Source organism: Ambystoma mexicanum, chromosome 4p (genome assembly GCF_040938575.1).
Source record: "Ambystoma mexicanum isolate Mex_15411 chromosome 4p, UKY_AmexF1_1, whole genome shotgun sequence".
Taxonomy (NCBI): domain Eukaryota; kingdom Metazoa; phylum Chordata; class Amphibia; order Caudata; family Ambystomatidae; genus Ambystoma; species Ambystoma mexicanum.
Window position 1 is genome coordinate 686,808,265 of NC_090927.1, and position 22,473 is coordinate 686,830,737.

Genomic DNA, 22,473 nt, shown 5'->3' on the forward strand with positions numbered 1-22,473 from the left:
TCCAGCATTGTGGTTGGAATTCATTCTGCAGTCTCAGTGGGAATATTAATTGTAATCTCTATTATAGGATGATTATTGTCGACTGGTGAGGATTTTGATGCGGAGGCATGAGCGGGAGAGGTTTTGATATGCATTAGTTTGGTTTTATTAACAATTGGCGTGGATGTACTGTTTGTTGTCATTATTTTGTTATTCTTTGGTTCTCCGAAGATTTCTTTTCTTTGTTCCTGTGAGTCCATAATTGCATCTATTTCCGTGATGTCAAGAGATAGACAGGCCACACGGTTTTCCAATTGTCTGTGTTTCGTTGTGGAGAGTCTAACAGGTAATATGATGTTTGCCATTGTTGTTTTGCAGATCGCGCTCTTTGCTGTAATGATGGCGTGCAGGGTAAGTCCGTGTATGGCTTTAAATTATTTTTTGCGGTTTGTAAGGATGCAACCGTATGTAAAAAAGACTCGCTGTTTTGAATTGCTAGAGGACTTTTAGTTTTATTTGTTTCTAACTTCATTGCTGGTTTTAAATCAGATTGCTCATTATTTCCTAATGAGTTGTGTATAAGCGCCGTGGTTGATTTCTCATCTGTCTTTGGCTCCCCAAGAGGCGGTTGGTCAGTCTTGTTTGTAAGGTTAGCAGGAGTGAGGCTTACAACGATCTATAGATGTAGGGTTTTTCAGGACATTAGCTAATGTCTCTTCCAGTTTTTCTTGCAATCTAGTATGGGGTTTAGTGGAGTCCATTGTCTCTCTCTCGCAATTAAATCTGTACTATACAGCTGTATGACAGGTAAAGAAAAGGCGCTTACCGCGTCACCAGCCGTAAACAGCAGCAAACAGCGTCTGTAGATCGCCATTTACTCCGACGGGCTTAACGCCGCAAGGGCCGTCGGGTCTTCTTTTTGTCCGTGCTTCCGAGGGGAGTGGCTTGTTGCTACCACGTGACACACTGGAGTTGTTATGCACGCTCGCTTCAAACTACTACTGCTCCAGCCGCAGTCTTACGCGAGTCGGAGCGTGGCAGGCAGCCAATGCAGGCTATTCAAAGGGACAGGGAAACAAGGCTCAGCAAGAGCAATTGAAGGAATAGGAGCAGCAAACAGCGTCTGTAGATCGCCCTTTACTCCGACGGGCTTAACGCCACAAGGCTCTTCTTTTTGTCTGTGCTTCTGGGGGGCGTGGCTTGTTGCTACCGGCAATCATTTAACTGCCTTTAGTTAAGATAATTATACGGTCAGTTAGGGTTAGTTTGGACAGTGGACAGATTCTGTTAAGTGGTTCACTGGTGACTGATGAACACCGTAGTTGTTAGGTAGGGAACACCCCATAGAAAGAGGGGAGAGATGGGCATTGTCATTTTCATTGTTGTGGGAAGGTGCCAGAGAGCCTCATTCTTTCAATATGGTGGACCAAAATTTGGGACATTCTGATATCTGTCAAGGTGAATTCTATTGAATATGACCACCCACACTCCTTTTGCTACATGGTCACCTCTCCTGGACTTTAATGGAGAATATCCTGTACTAACTTGCAATCTGTCCCTGTTCAGAAACCTTGCTTTGTAACCACATGTATGGTTAGGGGGTCATTGTCATAAGGGTAAAGGGATTGGACAACGTGGGTGGTGGGATGGGGTAATAAGAGTGGCAATCTCCTTTGCTAAAGGTTTTATGGAATGTGCAGATTGTGACCGTCTTTGCTGCATATTGAAAGATGAAGCTGCATCCTATGTAAAAAGGTTTAAATAAATGTTGTTAAAAAAAATGGTACAAAATCCTCCATCCATGCCCACAATTGCTCAACTTAGCAGTCTTGTTCCTGAGGACTTCACTCTAGGTTGTCTTCAGAAAACATGAACATCCTTTGGGCTGCCAGGAAAAAATCCACAATGTCTCAATACCAAAGTAAATGGACCAGGTTCTGTCATTGGGGCCTTTGAAAAAGATATCCACCCCTTCTCCAGCAGCTTAAATAGTGTGCTATGCTTTGTCTAGCACCTTGGGTCTTCAGGCCTTTCGGTTGGCTCCTGTCGTATCTATTTGGTGGCCATTGAAGCCTACCGGAATGTGGTTGAGTCATCCTCCACAGCAAATCATGTGATACACAGTCATCTGGAAGGCCTTCTGTGGCTGCACCTGCCAGTCAAGAGGCCTCACCCTGTGTGGGAACTTAACATTGTCTTATCAGCACTTACCTTCCGCTAGCAAAGTGGGTGAGATTCAAGCCTTTTTGGGATCGGAAACGTATACGGCCACCTGCATTTCCTAACAAATGTGGTTTCCTCCTTCCATATTAATGGGGAGGTGGTCATACCGATGTTCTTTCCTGAATCTCAGTACTCTGCAGATTCTACCCTTCACACCTTAGATATCTGTAGGGTGCTCAAATTTTACCTCGACTGGACCAAACGGATCAGAAAATCTGATCCTATTTTTTGTCTCATTCCGGGGACACACCCCTGACAGTCACACATCAAAGGCCACTATCACTTAGCATCAGCTTTTTGCAAACGCTATTGTTTGGATACCAGTTCCAGGACCAATGCTAGATTTGGTCAGGCAGACTTGAGAAACGTTCTCAAAAGCCTAGTGTGATAGTAAGTCGCCTGTCAAGAAGGAATGGGGACCCCTCTCAGCCTGGGATGGAAGGCCTAACTGGGTGAAAACCAGAGCCATTCCTACCCCAGAGGGGAAGGCCGCGAATGAAAGGGCCCTAGTCCCTATCCTTTCCTGATGTATGTGTAATTGGGACTGGGTAGCCCATCAGTATAGAGGAAAGGTGGACTATGGACTAGGAGTACAGCAGTGGTCGCTATGGTGAGTAACCGTTTCTTTCTTTTCTTATAGTGTGGGGTATTGAACAAAAGTATGCGGTAGAGGAATCTGCATCTCCTCACTTTAATTAGAGTGGAAAACTTGCATAGTGCCAACAATCGTATTCTAGGGGATGAAATGTTAGGATGTCTTGGAAATTGAGAGCGCAAATAGAACTATTATGTAAATTATGATTCCTTTTGATGAAAACTCCATATGTAAATTTTGTAGATCATTAATGCAGTGTCTAATGGTAGAGGGGGATTAGTGAAGGGATCAACTCCCTCAATGACAATTAGCACCTTTATATCAGAGGAAGATTTATGGACTCTCTCTATGGGCGCATTTACAGTGAATGGACATGAATTATGATGTACGTCAGTTATTGAAAGGTAGTTGCATCAAGGATTAAACAGTTTTAATTATGAATGTATGTTTCTAAGATCTCGGATATACATAAATTATTGAAATCAATGTAACAATGCATGGAAGAATTAAAATGTTTTTCTGAAAAGTACACATGGTTAAAATAAACGGTGGCTGTAAAATGTTTTACTTGATTTCAACATAAAAGGCTTTCTTTATTTAATAAACTGCTGAATAAGCAATCCATTTTTATTTTAAAATGAAATGGTTTATATTTGTCCCTTTTATTTTCCTTGCAGGCTGTGAATACTGTTGGACAAAACATAATAGTTATACCAGAAGAAGACAAAAGGGCCTATACGCTCCATTTCATTGATAGTATGAAACCAGATGATAAGGTTATCATTTTTGTGGGGAAGAAACTTGTGTAAGTTATGTGCCATCTTTGAAAACTTTTATATGGAGTTTTTTCATATTCTATCATACATTATAAAAGTATGTCCAATCCCAAATAAAAGCAAATAGAATCACTCAAAACAAGGGAAAAATGGAAAATGAACATTTCCTTAATTATTGTCATCATAACTTTATTCCGAAATAAATTAAGTTATTTCTGATGCTTGTGAATCTGCTTAGAATCACATGTTTTGCATATAGTCTGACATCTAGTTGTAATCAGTTTTGCATCGTTTTTTCAAAGATCGAAGAGGGACGTCGATCTAGACATGTGTGTAACACTATCCCTGCTGTGACGTGTAGTGTACCCATGATCCCTCTCATGTCGAGGTCCCCCGGATTTTTTTACCCGCCATATTGGTCGGTCGCGTAATGCGCAGCTCTTAGCGTGCTATGAATGTATTGCTGGTTATTATTAAACTTGGTCCAGCTATCTACACACTTAAGGCGTCCCTTTGACTGTTCCCTTCGACCGTCTGAAGACTTCCTGGACTCCCGTAGACTATGTGTGGTCTTCACCATCAGGCTTTGGCCTTTGCCAATAGGGAGAGTGGGGGTTTCTCTCAAACCTCTTCTCCATTAGAGAATGCCTTTTCTTGTCTGGCTGCTCCTTTCATTATATTTAATAATGGAGAGAACTCACTTTTAATTTCTGACCTTTTTTGAATCCGGAAGTTCCCTTGGAAGGAATCTCCTAAAGCGTGTACCAACTGTTTGCCTCGTGAAGGCAAAGAACGGCGTTGCAAAGCCTGTTGACTCATTAAGGCTAAGACACTTTGATTACCGGCCCACTAAGAAGTGGGTGACCCATTCCCCCACCGGCGCTGTTGCTTCGATAAAGAAAAATCTAGCAGCCACAGCTCCAGTTCAGGTGCCAAAGACATTGTAGTGTAGTCTTCCAACTCCCCTGTGCCTGTCCCGAGCCCCATTAGGCATGCCGATTGCACTGCTATGGGGGTATTACCCACTGGCAACAGGGGCACACACACTCGCACCAAGGCTAAGCAAACAACCCACAGGCATTCCTCAATGGTACCGTCGAAGAAGCCTGCTGCACCTACTGTGTCAATCGTCTGCCAAACCTGGAGAACTTTCAGTTCTCAACCCGCTGCGCTTCCACCTCTGCATTTAGCGTATGGTTCAGTCTTCGACTTCTCGGGACGCGCCCCCAAAATCATCGGCTGTTTCAGACACGTCGAAAGACATGTCAGCAGTTAAATCTCACCCGAAATTGAGAGAAAATGTTCAAAACAACCTGATTCCCATAGTTCTGCCACCCAAGCTCCTCTAGTTTTACCTCAAGGGTGTGTACACGCCTCTTCCACCTTATCTCAGTCCTTACAGGGTCACAAACATCCTGTTCAAGTGGAGGTCGTTTTTCCATTCCCTGAAACTCTGAATACAGGGATTTGGCCAAGGGACTGATTTGATGAGTGTATGAAGAAGGTGTCGGAGTTCATTTCCTTCTCGGATTCCCTAAAAGATCTGTTCCCTTAGATGAGGAACCTAGGCCTTTTAAGTCACCTATACTTCAATGCCCGTTCTTTCACACTACCTCTCCTGTACTTGAAGGCGCATGGATGCTCATGAGCTTTAAGGTTGTCTGATATGTATCTGCTTGGATACAACTCTACTCATGCTACACTTCATGCTACCTCATGTCATAAAAGTAACAATCTGAGTGACCTCGATGCGTGAAGGACCATGAGTACAGTGGACGTCACACTGGGGATAGTATTACTGGCACGCCCTGTCGATGTCCCTTTTCGAGTTTCGAAAACAACTGTAATACTCTGCAGCTTCCAATATTGCCGGCATATGCACAGCATGTGCATCTAAGCAGAAACAAGCATCAGAAATACGATTACGTCGAGTAATATATCATATATAGGCACTTTTGAACACACATCCATCTCCCAAGTCATTACAATTATGTCGTGTTTTTGTGTGTTTTGCTGCTGCCTTTCTGGTTTGTCCACTACCATGGAATAATAAAGGACTATTTTTGCACAGCAACCGGCGCTGGGGTTTTGGATTGAATTCTTTCCATCTACACTCTTCATACATTTGCTGGAGTGCTGCTACATTTTAAACTGGGTTTACAGTCTACCGTTCCCATATATGCATGTCCAACTTTTGGTGTTCTTCAACACCTTTTCCATTGTGGCTATCTGATTTTGTTAAGATTACTATTATTATTTCAACTTCACCCGCTCTAATTTGGGTGTCATGCCAGCCTTATATAAATGCACATTGCCTCAGCTGTGATATCATTTTCCAGTTTAATGTCTTAGATTGCTCTTAATCATATGTGTTTACATAATCTAGTTGGCTTGCATAATGTTTATGCTGCCTACCAATTGATCAGCACTTGCACTTTCTGTTGCCAATGCTTCTGTGAGCTTGTCTCTTTGCACATGTATTTATGCCATCTCTGACCAACTTGCACTTGCACTTTATGTCATCTTGGGCCCAAATGCACATTCTTGCTTACATCAAAATGGTATATTGCTTGTTGCACCAAAGTTTTATAACATAGCCCTAATGCTGACTTGCTTTTATTATGGTATTTTTATCTGCCTATATGTATAATTTTTATGTTGCTTATTAACTGACTTGCACTTGCACTTTATACCATCAGGGCCTATGTGATCTTGCCTTTTTGCACATCCTTACATGCTGCTCTTGATTAACTTGCATTTGCACTTTATGTTGATTTTGGTCAAAATGTACAATATTCATGTATTATTATGATATATTTATTGCTGCTTTACGTGTTACTATCATAGCTTTTATGCTGCTTCTGGCTTTGTATTCTGGCACTGAGCCTTTTGAATAGTCTATCCAGACTAATGAGCTGCAATGTATGCTATCCTTTATATATTGTTGTCTGGCAAAAAAATTCTTGAATTACTTTTCTTATACAATAATCAGTTTTATCCATTGGAATCTCATATTGGATCTGTAGGTTCATTGGAAGACTGTATGGCACTTTATTTTTTATTGTGTTTCCCAGCTCTGCTCAGGACACTATATTCATTCCATTGTAGGCCCATGTTGATTTTCCGTTCAAATATGGCCGCCATCATTACGGTCTTCCATAGCACCTTCCTCCAATTAACATAGATGATGGACTACATGCAACTGTTATTTGTGTCTCTCTATTCTGTGTTGCCACGTGATCAAGCGCTCAGTTGAGCGCGAAACGCGTTGTGGCAGGGCCGTTTACCAGGCGTCCTGCTTTTGTCTGTCCTGCTGTTTCGCCACCCCCCCCTATTCTGTCCTGCACACTTCGTGCAGGCTTTGTCTACTTTTTTAAATCATTAAAATTAATATGTAATCCTTCACGTGTGAGCTTGCATTCATTGCCTGGGTCCTCTCCTGCCACGGGATTGTAGGACCCTTTCTAGATTCACGGCGAGTGCGGTCCGCCCTGTTTCCTCTAGTTTTCCTGCTATTAATACACGGAGCGTACCGTGTTGGACCCGCACCGCAGCTCTTTTTCCTTTCTCGGCGCGTCCATCGCTTAGGGTCGTTTTGCCAAGCGGGATCGCTGCCGCTGGGGGCAGATTTATCTGCTAACCGAAGTCGAGTTGCATCGAGGAAGAAGTGCAGCCCGAGAACACCTACCGTTGTCAATATCAGACGCGTGCCGGAGGACGCGTGGACTGTGCTTGCATGGTAGGTGATTATTTCTCGAGTGCTTTACATCTCTTCCTGTTCATTATGCTGATAGTATTATAATGCTCTCGTACTCCACCCTAGCTTTTTGCTTACCTGCCGTTCTATTGTATTACTTTCCAATGGATCTGGCATATAGTGACTACTTTGTTTAAAATGAATGCAAATTTATGCTCACACGTGATTTAGTGGTGGGGATACACGCAGCATTTTCAGACATGCAGGACGCCTGGATAACGGCTCGGCTTGCACAGGCCAGGAATCTTTTTAATGAATCTCAGGAGATGCCTACCTCAGTACCTTCTATTGGGACTAAAAAGAACAATGTCAGTCTTAATCCGGAAATTACTCTGCTCAAAGATATAGAAAAATTACGAAGAAGGGAAATCTCCAAATGGTGGGAGGAATACTCACTACAAAATTACCTCGATGTTGGACGCATACCACGAGGACTACGAATTTTGACAATGCCGTCCTTTGAAGATCAGGACCCTGCCATGCTCCAGGAATGGGGAGATGCCAGTAAAGGATGTTCAGCACACTTTCTCACGATTTTAGTCAAATATGCCAAATCAGATAGAACAAAGGCAGTGGAAGAGCTTGCAAAAAAAGAAACAGAACTTGCTAGCTTGTCGCAGTCCGAGGAGGGGAAACAACTCCGTGGTAAAATCAACGAATCATTACTTACGTATGAAGATGATATTAAACAACGGAAGCACCGAAAGTTTATCAGGGACAAAATTGACTATGAGACAGGTCGGATCTTTACGTTTGCCAGAAGATTTGATTCATTACGGAAAAAACCAACGGTCCGGCCCACAGTTGTCGGTGATCTCGACTCTATCTCGTCCGAATCAGATGTTTCAGTCTGCGAAAACGAGGAACCGTCTGTCAAGTTAAAATTTTTTTAGACGAAATGAGACTGTTATGCCAGGATGGGAAGAATCAGAAACAACGGGGAAGGGGGCGAGGCAGAGGCAAAGGAAGAGGAAGGGGACAGAAACCACGAGGAGGAAAACAACTCGGCGAGGCCAGCGTGGGAAACGGGCCAGAAGCATGCCAAGAGAGCAGAGCAACGCGCTCTGGAACCAAAAAATAATCAGTGACAATATGAAGCTGTCCTTTCTCTTGGGCTTAACTTTTGTCCTACTAAAACTTTTGACTATGTCCAGTCACGTATTGATTTGGATAAATTTATTCGAAAGATCAGACTCAAGAAATTCTTCTCCCTCAATCCTACTATGCCAAAGTTATCAACACCTCGCACCGGGCATACTGATCTTCTGATTTCTGATCTTCCATCCCTCATGGACTTGGCTTCCCTTGAAGACTCTGACTTTGATCCTTCAAATACTTATCTCACCGAGTTCGGCATTGACCCTGACTGGGATGTACGAACCAAACTTAAGGAGAAATCTAGGTTCAATCCACAATTTTCCGTCGGTGGTTGTATTGAAGCATTCTATGATCTTTGTATCAGTGACCTTAGGAAATTACATGACAGTACCAGCAAGAGCAAATATAATCTCACCTCTGCTCAGATTGCGGCCATCAGCGAATTACAAAACCTGCCAAATATTGTCATTAAACCGGCCGACAAGGGTTCAAACATTGTAATTCAGGATCGTGTACATTATGTATTGGAGGCCAATCGCCAACTCAAAGATCGACTGTGCTATGCCCAACTCTCGAAAAATCCTTTCGATGACATACAGTCTGAACTTAAGGATCTATGTGTCAAATGGGTTGAAATTGGTCTAATTGATGATGATCTTGCTAAATTTTTAGCTCCATCTTGTTTTACCATACCGACAATCTACTTTTTACCAAAAACACATAAATCTCTTGTACATCCACCAGGCAGGCCTATTGTTACCTTGTGCGGTTCTCTCCTTGAACATCTGGCTCAATTTATTGATGAAACCTTATCTCCTCTTGTCTCAGTTCTACCCTCGTATCTACGGGACACCAAAGATTTTTTACAACACATTTCTAATATACCCTGGGAGGAGGGCTTACTGTTAGCAACCCTTGATGTTGTCTCTCTTTACACCTCCATTGACCATCAAGTTGGTATGGATGCTTGTAAATATTTTCTTGATACTCGCTCATTGAATTTCTACAGCCATAGTTCCATGATTCTTGAAATGCTCTCTTTCTGCCTCAATAACAATATTTTCTTATTTGAGGGTTCTTTCTTTCGCCAAGTAAGAGGTACCGCCATGGGTAGCACTTTTGCCCCGTCTTATGCCAACTTAACAATGGGATGGTGGGAGGCCACTTTCTTAAGCGATCTACTTACATCGAGTTTTGCCACACATATTGTTGCATGGTGGAGATATATCGACGATGTTTTTGTTATATGGAAGGGCACTAAGGTTGAATGGCTTTCATTTGTGAAATTATTAAATACCAACAAGTCTAATTTGAGTTTCACAGAATGCAACAGTACGACCAAAATTGTCTACCTCGATGTAGTGGTGACCCTTGAGAGAACCGGTTTATGCACTGCATTACACAAAAAACCTACTAATACTGGCCTGCCCTTACATGCCACCAGTTGTCATCCTACATCATGCAAACGCAGTATTCCGTATGGGGAATTCATTAGATATCGCAGGAACTGCACAGATCTGGTATCTTTTGATTATCATTGTGCCCAGGCGGCTAAGGATTTTATCAAGCAAGGTTATGAGCGCAGAATTATAGAACAGGCTTATACCAAGGCACGTGGACTTTCTAGGGATTACCTACTATACAGTATCAAGCCTGTCAAAACTACCGTCAATGATGACCCCCGCCTGATTGTCACATTTGACAATGCATCTAATCAGGTTCGTAAAATCATAGAACGTCACTGGCGAATTCTCATCATTGACAAGGATCTTGGTCCTCTTCTCTCTAAACGCCCTACCATCACATATAAACGTGTACCCTCACTTAGGGACAAATTGGTTTCCAGCTTCTTGTCACCCATTAATACCAAGCCACCTTATATGAAATCGTTGATGGAATCCCCAATAGGATTTTCTAAATGTTGCAAATGCAAAGCCTGCATTCATGCTATTTCATGCAAATCCTTCTTGCATCCGGTCACTCAATGTCATCAGTCCATTAGATACTCAATGAATTGTGATACCACTTTTGTGGTCTATGTGCTCTCATGTCCTTGCATGAGATGGTATGTCGTGAGTACTACATGCAAGCTCAAGCTTAGAATATTACAGCATCTTAGGGCCATCAAAAACTCTGATCCCGCATATCCTATGGCCAAGCACTTCAAAGAAAAGCACAATAATGATCACTCCCTTCTCAAATTCTTTGCAGTGGCGCACATTCCGATTCACCCTAGAGGTGGGAATCGTGTACTTAAACTGAGACAGTTAGAAACCAGATATATTCTGGATTTCGACACTAAGTTTCCCATTGGCCACAATCTTGACGAGGAGCTTCATACATTTATAGGTACGTAGGCCCCATTGGGTGCGATTTAACTACTTAAGATTGTTGTTTTCTATATCACTGATGTATTTCCGCGTCTATTATGATTAGTTGATTATACTCCTTATATTTACTAACAGTGTTCTTTTCCTCCCCCCTATTTTTCTCTGGGGATTCTCTCTTTTTTTCTTTTTGAATTTTAGATGTTTACCAATAAAATAGGCCATCCCCACTCTTGTATTTTTCTGGCTGTTATTCTTGTTATTATTATTGTGATCTTATTGCACATTTGACACTTCTCATGTCTATATTTTCTTTGCTGTTGTTCTGCATGTCCAACTTTTGGTGTTCTTCAACACCTTTTCCATTGTGGCTATCTGATTTTGTTAAGATTACTATTATTATTTCAACTTCACCCGCTCTAATTTGGGTGTCATGCCAGCCTTATATAAATGCACATTGCCTCAGCTGTGATATCATTTTCCAGTTTAATGTCTTAGATTGCTCTTAATCATATGTGTTTACATAATCTAGTTGGCTTGCATAATGTTTATGCTGCCTACCAATTGATCAGCACTTGCACTTTCTGTTGCCAATGCTTCTGTGAGCTTGTCTCTTTGCACATGTATTTATGCCATCTCTGACCAACTTGCACTTGCACTTTGTCATCTTGGGCCCAAATGCACATTCTTGCTTACATCAATATGGTATATTGCTTGTTGCACCAAAGTTTTATAACATAGCCCTAATGCTGACTTGCTTTTATTATGGTATTTTTATCTGCCTATATGTATAATTTATATGTTGCTTATTAACTGACTTGCACTTGCACTTTATACCATCAGGGCCTATGTGATCTTGCCTTTTTGCACATCCTTACATGCTGCTCTTGATTAACTTGCATTTGCACTTTATGTTGATTTTGGTCAAAATGTACAATATTCATGTATTATTATGATATATTTATTGCTGCTTTACGTGTTACTATCATAGCTTTTATGCTGCTTCTGGCTTTGTATTCTGGCACTGAGCCTTTTGAATAGTCTATCCAGACTAATGAGCTGCAATGTATGCTATCCTTTATATATTGTTGTCTGGCAAAAAAATTCTTGAATTACTTTTCTTATACAATAATCAGTTTTATCCATTGGAATCTCATATTGGATCTGTAGGTTCATTGGAAGACTGTATGGCACTTTATTTTTTATTGTGTTTCCCAGCTCTGCTCAGGACACTATATTCATTCCATTGTAGGCCCATGTTGATTTTCCGTTCAAATATGGCCGCCATCATTACGGTCTTCCATAGCACCTTCCTCCAATTAACATAGATGATGGACTACATGCAACTGTTATTTGTGTCTCTCTATTCTGTGTTGCCACGTGATCAAGCGCTCAGTTGAGCGCGAAACGCGTTGTGGCAGGGCCGTTTACCAGGCGTCCTGCTTTTGTCTGTCCTGCTGTTTCCCCCCCCCCCTATTCTGTCCTGCACACTTCGTGCAGGTTTTGTCTACTTTTTTAAATCATTAAAATTAATATGTAATTCTTCACGTGTGAGCTTGCATTCATTGCCTGGGTCCTCTCCTGCCACGGGATTGTAGGACCCTTTCTAGATTCACGGCGAGTGCGGTCCGCCCTGTTTCCTCTAGTTTTCCTGATATATATATATATATATATATTTCTGAGGCTTGTGGAATCTGCTTAGATCACATGCTGTGCATAGGCCGACATCTAGTGGAAGCTGCGGAGTATTACAGTTTGTTTTTCGAAAGTCGAAAATGGGCGTCGACACAGGCGTGCCAGTAATACTATCCCTAGTGTGACGTCCACTGTACCCAAGATCCCTCACGCGTGTAGGATCCTCAGATTGTTTTTTTCCGCCATACTGGTCGGAAGCATCTTGCGGAGTTCCCTGGCCTTAGCCATACTTTTGCTGTTATTATAATTATAATTCTTATTCATTCCCTTCCCCACCCCTACGTCGACCCTCAACCTCGACGACGGCTGGAGAAGTCATCGACCGTCGACTGCTGCACGACGGATCTGGGCCTCGGAAGGCCGCTGGCCTCGGCCCGGGCCTAGTAGGCCGCTGGCCTCGGCCCTTACAAGTAGGGAGAGTGGGGGGTGGTACATACTCTTCACTCTTGATATATAGTTACATTTTATATATTCCTACACTTAGCAGCCCGCTGCCTTAAGGTGCGTATGGAGGGTACCCCTTTTCAATTCTGCCCCAAGTGCAATCGCAAATACCCTTGGGTCGACAGGCACGCCACGTGCAATCTCTGCTTGCCGAGGGATCACCCCGAAGCGAACTGCAGAGCGTGTAGTAGGTTTAAACCTAAGACACTTAAGGACCGTTCGACAAAGCGTTGGGCCCACCACGCCAGGCAGGAGGCCATGGCAGCGGAGGGCGCCTTCAGCGATGGCAGCGACGCCGTACTTTCGGACGGCGAGGGCATTACGGCGTCGAAAGACAGCCGGCGAGCGCAGGTCCCCGACCTCGGAAGGTCGTCCGGCAGGGCGGCTATGGGGAAGACCCCCGGCGACGCAAGCGCTACACACCTAACACACACTAAACACACTAAGACCAACCGGACCTCGACGACGTCGACTTCCCGGAAAGAGGCACAAAAAGAACGGTCCGACTCGGTGTCCTCTGGGCGCTCTCGATCGAGATCACCTCACGACGCAAGGCAATCATCCACTCTTGCCAAGAGTGCCTCGCTACACACATTAACGGAAGTTCGATCGTCGGGAGACGAAGACGACTTCCACCCCCAGGCCGCGCTCCAAGATACCGAGACCGCGGTTAACACCAGTGAGGCCCCACGCCCGAAGCACACAGATACCTCTCCAGACCCTCGGCGCCCGGCGTCGAAAATCTCTGGGGCCTCCAAGGGACAGGGAAAACATTTTTCCACGCACGGGGAGGGGGGGAAACAACGGAAAGCACAGCCTTCCACCCCTGTAAAGCCATCCTCTCACCCTAGGCAGACAAGTAAACACAAGTCTACCCTTGAAAAGTCCCATAAATCATCTCCTGCTAAAGTAATACCCTGTTCCAGGGAATGGTCCAGTGAAGACATAGACAGGGTTATGTCTAGGATGTCTTCCTTGGCTGATTTTTATGATAAGAACCCAGAACACTTTCTTTCATATAACCCTCAAGGGGCCACACCCTCAGGCTCCTCCGATCCTATCCCGCTAAGTAAAAAGCCCCGGGTCGAAAGACCTGAACCCTTCGAGGTTCAGCCTTACTCCTCTCCATATTCTACTCCACTCCCCAGTTACCGGGGACAAGTTTTCCCTGAAGAGGACCAGGAGTTTGAAATTATGGAAGAACAAACCGGGACAGATTACTATGCAGAGGATGAGGACCTGGAGGAGGAAGAAGATGAGCAGGAAATTTACAGAGTAGATTCCCCAGTACAAAGCGAAGTCCCAGTTACTGACTCTCCAGTTGATAACCAGCCCCTCCTCAACGAGGTTCTCGCTCGAGCAGCGGAACACTTCCACATCGACACCCACGGTGTACAGGAGGAAAGGGACTTCGCGGAGGAGTTTGTAGGAGAGAGAAGACCGGTCGCTCAGACCATCCCTATCCTCAAATCCATCCAACGAAGAATAGATCCTTCCCTGGTGAATCCTAACCTCACCAGAGCTGTCAACCCCAGAATTGAAAAGATTTTCCGGGCAGCCCAGTCTGACCCTCTGTATATAAGGGGACATCTTAAACCAGATTCCCTAGTGGTGACCAACACTAGAAAAAGGGCTGGCACGCCCTTATCTTCATCAGAAGCTCCTCCCGATAAGGAGAGCAAAAAACTTTACGGGTTTGGCAGAAAGGTAGCCTCAACGTCCGCCTACCAAGCAAGGATTGCGAATTCCACCACCCTGTTGGCTAGTTACAATTGCCATCAATGGGAAGAAGTCGCGGCGCTCATTGCCTCTGCTCCAGAACCGTTAAAGGGCCAGCTGGCTCGCATCTCAGCAGAGGGGAGAGCCGTGTCTGGTTGCATTTTAAAAGCAACTTTCGACGCCGCTGACAACGCAGGGAGATTGATAGCAGAAGGTACTGTTATCAAGAGACATGCGTGGTTACGACAGTCAGGATTCAAGACAGAAACCCAGGCTTCTTTAATAGACAAGCCAGTGGAACCCGACCTATTGTTTGGGAAAGCGGTCGAAGACGCACTTAAAAATGCCAAAGATGAATATGAGACTCTCAAATCCCTTGGCCAGCTTACCAACAAACCCCCTAACCAGAGGGGGAACAATAATTTTCGTCGCCCACGCGGCCAAAATTCACAAAGAGGCAACTATGCCCTGGGACAAGGTACACAATGGAATAACAACCAGCAGTCTACCCAGAGTTACGGCAGGGGTAACAAGAGAGGGCGTGGAAGAGGCAGAGGCAGCCCCAACAAGGGAGGTGGCACGCCTCCACCAAAACAGTGACGCCCAGTTCAGGGTCCCTTGCCACGCAACCCCAGTAGGGGGACGCATTTCCACCTTCACCCAGGCTTGGGAAGGGATCACCTCAGACAGATGGGTGCTGTCAACAGTATCCGCAGGATATTGTATAGAACTACTGCAGCGTCCCCGGAATCATCCTCCACGACAAAGAGTGCACTCCCTAGAGCATCAAAAGATCCTTCTCGAGGAGATCGCCATTCTGCTAGAAAAGGACGCGATAGAACTCGTCCCAGGACACCAGGTAAACAAGGGTATCTATTCAACTTACTTCCTTGTGCCAGAGAAAGATTTGACAATGCGCCCAGTATTGGACCTACGACCTGCCAACAAGTATGTCAAGCCCCAAAAATTCCGTATGACCACGCTACAAGAGGTAATCCCCCTCCTAAAAAAGGGGGATTACATGGCAACCTTGGATATGAAAGATGCTTATTTTCATATTTCCATGCTCCCAGCGCACAGAAAGTACTTGCGCTTCAAGGTGGACAGTCGCCACTACCAATTCAAGGTACTGCCCTTCGGGATAGCTTCAGCACCAAGGGTATTCACCAAGGTACTGGCGGTGGCGGCTGCACACCTACGCAGGGAAGCAATCCCGGTGTACCCTTATCTGGACGACTGGCTCATAACGGGGGAAACCCCAGGAATTTGCAGGTCAAACATTCAAAGGACTATCGACCTCCTCCACGAATTAGGCTTCTCCATCAACGAGAAAAAGTCAAGTCTGGTGCCAAGCACCTCAAAACAGTTTCTAGGAGCTATCCTAGATACTCAGAAAGGATTGACCTTCCCTTCGGAAGAGAGAATTCGGAATATACTTCTGCAAATTCCGCATCATCAGTCAAGTCAACAGATAACAGTACGCAAAGCTATGCGGTTACTGGGCATGATGGCGTCATGCATTTACCTGGTCCCCCACGCGCGTCTGCGCATGCGTCCCATGCAGGAATGGTTGGCGAAACAGTGGTCTCAGGCAAGTGGTCATTGGGACGATCTAGTGGTCGTTTCGCCAACGCTCGTACAGAGCCTACACTGGTGGACAAGAGAGAATCTCGCAAGGGGGAAACCCTTTTACGATCCCGAAGTACAAGCCGTGGTGACTACAGATGCATGCCTGACTGGGTGGGGAGCTCACCATCTCCACCACACAGCTCAGGGTCTCTGGTCTCACTCAGTAGCCAAGAACCACATCAATATGCTAGAGCTTCTGGCAGTATTCCGAGCGCTAAGGGCGTTCGAGCCCCATCTACTGAACTTGTCGGTGCAAATCAGGACGGACAGCACGACAGCCATGTTCTATCTGAACAAGCAAGGGGGGACTCGTTCACCAAATCTGTCCAAGCTTGCCCAGAAAATATGGATATGGGCACTCAGACGGAACATCTTCCTGTCATCGCGACATGTTCCAGGGGAGCTCAATTCCCTAGCGGATGCTCTAAGCAGAGACTCCCTCCCAGAAGAACACGAATGGGTCCTTCACAGAGACGTAGTAAAAGATCTCTTCTCTCAGTGGGGTTTCCCCACTATAGACCTATTCGCCACAAGCGAAAACAAACAATGCCCAGGATTTGCATCCAGGTTCCCCCAGCCGGACTCCCAAGGGAATGCCCTGTGGATGAACTGGTCAGGGATGTTTGCGTACGCTTTTCCACCAACTCCTCTCATCAGGAAGGTGGTGTACAAGATGAACAAGGAATCGATGACGCTCATCCTAGTTGCTCCCATGTGGGCGAGACAACCATGGTTTCCACACCTACGCAGGATGGCGGTGTGCGAACCCATCAGACTCCCAGCCTGGTACAACCTACTGTCCCAGCAACAGGGTCAAACAGTGCATCAGGAACCCAACTCTATGAACCTAGCAGCATGGCTCCTGAAGTCATAGAGTTTGGACATCTCAAATTACCACAGAGGTGTATGGACATTCTAAAGGAGTCCAGGAAACCAAATACAAGGCACTGTTACTTTGATAAGTGGAAAAGATTCGTTATCTGGTGCCAGAATAAACAAATCAACCCGGTTGATTGCACTCCTTCCAACGTTGTGACATACATGCTCCACCTGCTGGATGCATGGTTGGTTTTTAACTCGCTGAAAGTACACCTGGCAGCCCTCTCGGCTTACACCACATCCCATAACAAGGTCTCGTGGTGGAAAGTACCAGTGGTTAAAGCCTTCATGGAAGGAGTAAAGAGACTTCACCCTCCTATTTCGAACCCACCGCCAGGATGGGACCTCAACGTGGTGCTAGCTAAACTCATGGGACCCCCATTCGAACCCATGCATAAAAGTAGTCTCAAACACCTGACTTATAAAACGGCCTTCTTAGTAGCCATTACCTCCATAAGAAGGGTCAGTGAAATTCAGGCTCTGTCAGTGCAGGATCCTTTCTTTACTATCCACAAGGACAAACTGGTTTTACGCACACACCCTAGGTTCTCACCTAAATTCATATCCAAGTTCCATGTAAACCAGTCCATCGAGCTTCCGGCTTTCTTCCAGAACCCGCAAAGCTCGGCTGAGGTGAAACTACACACCCTAGATGTGCGTAGGGCGGTCCTATACTATGTAAATAAAACCAGACCGCTAAGGAAAACAGATCAACTGTTTGTCTCCATAGCTACAGGCAGAGAGGGGGATCGCGTCTCTAAGGGCGCTATCTCGAAGTGGATTATCAACTGTATACAGCTGTGTTACTCTCTTTCTGAAAAGACTCTGCCTTTTACGCCAAGGGCCCACTCTACTAGAGGCATTGGTGCCACTCTGGCTTTCATTGCAAATGTTCCCCTCGATACCATTTGCAAAGCGGCTACTTGGAGCTCTATTCACACTTTTACTCAGCATTACTGCATTGACACTCATTCCAAGACAGATACACAAGTGGGACAAGCGGTTCTAAGACACCTGTTTGCTCATGACCCTTCTCACATCCCACCTCCTTCTTCTGGTACTGCTCGCTAATCTATGCACAGCATGTGATCTAACCAGATTCCACAAGCCTCAGAAGGGATACATTACTCACCGTAATCGTATTTCTGATGCTTGTATCTGCTTAGATTCACATGCGACCCACCCTTCCTCCCCTCCGAGAGAAGGCGCATGATTGCTTGTAGTCTTACCTTTCTGTCTATCTGCTTGGATTATCTGTACTCACGCTACTCCTCATGCTTCCTCATGTCAGAAAAAATACAATCTGAGGATCCTACACGCGTGAGGGATCTTGGGTACAGTGGACGTCACACTAGGGATAGTATTACTGGCACGCCTGTGTCGACACCCATTTTCGACTTTCGAAAAACAAACTGTAATACTCCGCAGCTTCCACTAGATGTCGGCCTATGCACAGCATGTGAATCTAAGCAGATACAAGCATCAGAAATACGATTACGGTGAGTAATGTATCCCATATATATATATATATATATATATATATATATATATATAACACTTTCGAAAACACATCCATCTCCCAAGTCGTTACAATTGTCACTCCTAAAGCCCTGAGTAAATGTTGTACAATTAAGAGGTATATACAAATCCAAGGTAGGCAATCTGTCAAAGGATTAGTAACAGTGCATAAAGCTAGCATTGGTCTTTCCATACTGTACAATTTGGAGACTTATATAGATCAGAAATTAAGCAGGCTTGATGCCTTAGAATGTAAACTGTGGCGTCGAACTCTGTCTTCCACAGTACTTTCTTGCATATGGAGCTTGGTTTAGTCTCATTACTGACGCAGGTTAGGATTCCAAGATCTCCTCTTTTCTTAAATATTGATATTTAAGAAAATAAGTTAGCAATCTGGATGCTGAGGTATTGTGTGAGGTGACTCCTCCCCCTAAAGTCACTATGTTCTACTTTTCGTACTTTTTCTGGTTCTGATATACTTGAGGCAGTTTCTCATCTTAAATCAGCCTCCCCGGCGGATGCTATCCCTTTAGCCTTCCTGAAAGGGATCTCGGAGGACATAATACCTGAGATCACGGTGGTAGTTAATGCCTCGTTTACTGAGGGGGTTATTCCTACTACCTTAAAGCATGCCTTGGTGATTAGATTGCTGAAAAAACCTTCTTTGGACCCTGAGGAGCCTGCCGACTTTTGACTGATCTCCCTCCTGCCCTTTGTTATGAAAGTGCTGGAGGTATTGGTAGCCCCGTTACTCTCTTCCTGCTTGGAATCCTCTGGATTTTTTGACACTTTCCAATCTGGGTTCCGACCTGGGAGAGGCACGGAATCTGTCTTGAACTCTGTGCTAGACGCCCTTGTCTGCTTGGTGGATCAGGGTGGTGTCGGGACAGTCCTTTTATTAGATCTTTCGGCGGCCTTCGACACGGTTGACCACCTCACTCTGATCTCTTGCCTTGCTGAGGCTGGTCTTTCTGGCCAAGTTCTGGGATGGTTTGCAGCTTTGCTGGCTGATCGTTCGCAGTCGGTCCTTTTCTGTATAAACCGGTATTGAGTTTTTGTGGAGTCCCTCAGGGATCGGCTCTCTCTCCCATACTGTTCAACATTTATGTTAGAGCTTTGTTGTATCTTATTTTATTCCATAGGTTCCGATACTATTCTTATGACGACACACATTTTTGGTGCGTCTGGATCTTGCTAGACCTGACAGCTGGTTGACTAAGGAGATGTCTGGAGGAACTTGATTTATGGATGGCGACCAATTGGTTTTAAGGTAAAAGATAATAAGACCGAGGTTTTGGTTGTTGGTACTACCTCTCCTCTCCTGTTTTGGACCATGGATTTTTGGCCCCCATCTCTCGGCCCCTTCCCTCTGCGAGAAACTTGGGAGTAAAAATAACCTTCTCTTTCAATGGATGAACAGGTGGCCGCTGTCTGTAAGATCAGTCACCTCAAGCTTCGTACTTTGCGGAAAGTTCTTCCGTTTATTCCCGCAAACTGTCAGGCCCCAGTGGTGGCGGCACTTGTTCTAAGATCAATTGACTATTATAACTCACTTTATCTGGCACAGCCCCGTTTTCTTATTAACCGGCTCGAACTTCTCCTAAGTGCGTCATCCAGAGCCATTCTGCATCACCCGTTCGGTGCTCATATGTCTCCTTTATTGAGACAGCTTAATTGGTTGCCGGTGGAGAAACCGATTCTCTTCAAGTCCATGTGTGACGTCCATCGGACGTTCTATGGAGTAGGGGCGGAGTGTCCCTGCCCATTGTCTTGGTTCTCAGGCTGCTCTACAAGTGCTGGTGCCTCGTGTCAGACTGTCTTGCATGGGTGGCCATGCCTGTACGGTGGCTGCCGCTAAGGCATGGAACATTCAGCCTTTTGGTCTTCGTCCAACAGCTGACCATCTTGGATTTCGGCTGTCACTGAAAACTTTTTTGATCCTCTTGTAGGTAAATCTGTATCTCCGCTTCTAGTGCCAAGGTGCCTTTGGGCGTTTTTGTAAATAGACGAGGGAGCAACTATACTCAGTTGGCATCAAGATGGGAGGGCCAACTCGCCCCCAATATACATGCCATTTGGGAAGTCTGAGGATCGCATTTGAGGCTTTGTATAAGGAAATTGGTTGGGTGTAGGAGACCCCTATTAATTTTACATTAGCTAGAAGAACACAGACAAAGCTAATTAATGGGATGGAGTCAAAAATGTTGATTACTTGAATAAAGAATCCTCATTGAAATAATATGCTACTGAGCCCTTTCCCTTTCTTGAACCTGCGGATTACCTTGAATACACATTTGACCAAGGGTTACGTTGATTCATTATGAACATACGATTTAATATACTTCCTACAAAGATGGTAGTGGGTGAATGGGCACACATTCCTAAGGAAGAGAGAATAGGTGTAAACTGTACGGGACATCCCTAGAGACCATTAGACACCTTCACCAGCATTGGATCTTTCATGGATTCACATGCTGTGAATATTTCCCCGTCGTCAGGCTGGGAAACCTCGGTAACTTTAATTTAGCGTTTTCCTATGGAACATACTTTAGTGTCCTATCAATGTCCTTTTTGGGTGCTTTAGGCCCCACCAATAGGACGTCTGGTATAAATAGCCCTGCCCCCACGGCTTCCCCTGAGATTTCAACCGTCTCCAAACTGTTGGAATCACCTAGTGTTTCTTCATGTTTTTGCACGTGCGTTTGGTTCGTGGGCTAGGATGTCGTCTGTGGCCCAGAAGAAGTCTTTTTCTACCTTGTGCTACCGGCGGCTTGAAGGTGTACGGAAGGGATGGTCATATGCACTGTCTTTACTGTCTCTACCCCCATCACTCGACGGATACCTGGGGTTTTCGCAGAAGACCTTTAAAGACTGTAATTGATGTCTCATATGTTGGCTTAATGAGGGCACGTGCCCGGCTTCTGAGGTGGGTTCGGCACGGGGGAGCCAGTCTTCGGTAAGAGCGGATAAGACCGTGGAACATCACTGAGCTGCGTCGGCAGAACCCCATGCAAAGAAGCATCGGGCCACATTGCCTGCGTCAGAGATGGGGAAAGGCAGCAAGTCTTCGTTGAGGCTGCATCAGTCGAAGGGGGCGAGTAGCTCTTCGTTGTCCAAGCATGGTCGGTCGAACAAATCCAAAGGGTCTGGTGGTAGGCCCAAGAAGTCTACAGTGTCGGAGAAAGTCCTGGCGAAGCTAAAGGAGTCTTTATCAAAGCACTCGTCGTCCAGGGACCATCACAGGTCTTCGTCCAGCCGGGAGTCTCTGAAGCATTGGTTTGGTTCTTCCAAGAAACTGGGTCTCCAGTGAAATCGATGCCAGGGGATGTGATTCCAATGACGAGCTTGTCGACTGTTGTTCCGTCGACGGTAGTGCTGCAATCTACGGTTTCGTCGATGGTGGTATAATCCGCGCCGTCCACGCTGCTGACGGATAGTGGTCCACTGCTGCTGTCGTCACAGATGGAATCGGAAGGGATGTCGACAACCGGTGGTGCGTGGCAGTCCGCCGGCCTTTGAGTCTATCCTTCCTGAGAACATTTTGCAGCAAGATCCAGCTACATTTTCCGTTTCTTCGGAAATGGAGGAGGAACAGGAGCCGGTGTATGACCCGTCTGCTCTGGTTCTGCAGAGTGTGAGGCCTTCAACGTCGAATGGAATGGGGGCTGGGCCGCCCCTTTATCCGTTGGTTAACACGCAATCTCTGCTGTCGTTGCAAGTGCTGTCTACGCTTCAATCTTTGTTGGGGCAACTGGATGCAAGGTTTCCTCCTCCTCCGAGTCCGGCGGTGCCCGTGGTCGAGGTGTTGCCTGGTGAGGCGCCTAGGAAGTCTCT

The 22,473-nt window shown here is 45.3% G+C and overlaps 1 protein-coding gene across 1 annotated transcript in view; it reads left to right on the forward strand.

The window, feature by feature from the left end:
• LOC138453414 (probable ATP-dependent RNA helicase DDX53) overlaps nt 1-22,473 on the forward strand; it is a 2,019,656-nt gene that overhangs the window by 1,466,143 nt on the left and 531,040 nt on the right. Inside the window, exon 12 of the mRNA XM_069606246.1 lies at nt 3,475-3,602. Coding sequence (XP_069462347.1) covers nt 3,475-3,602 — 128 coding nt within the window. The remainder of the gene's footprint in view (nt 1-3,474; nt 3,603-22,473) is intronic.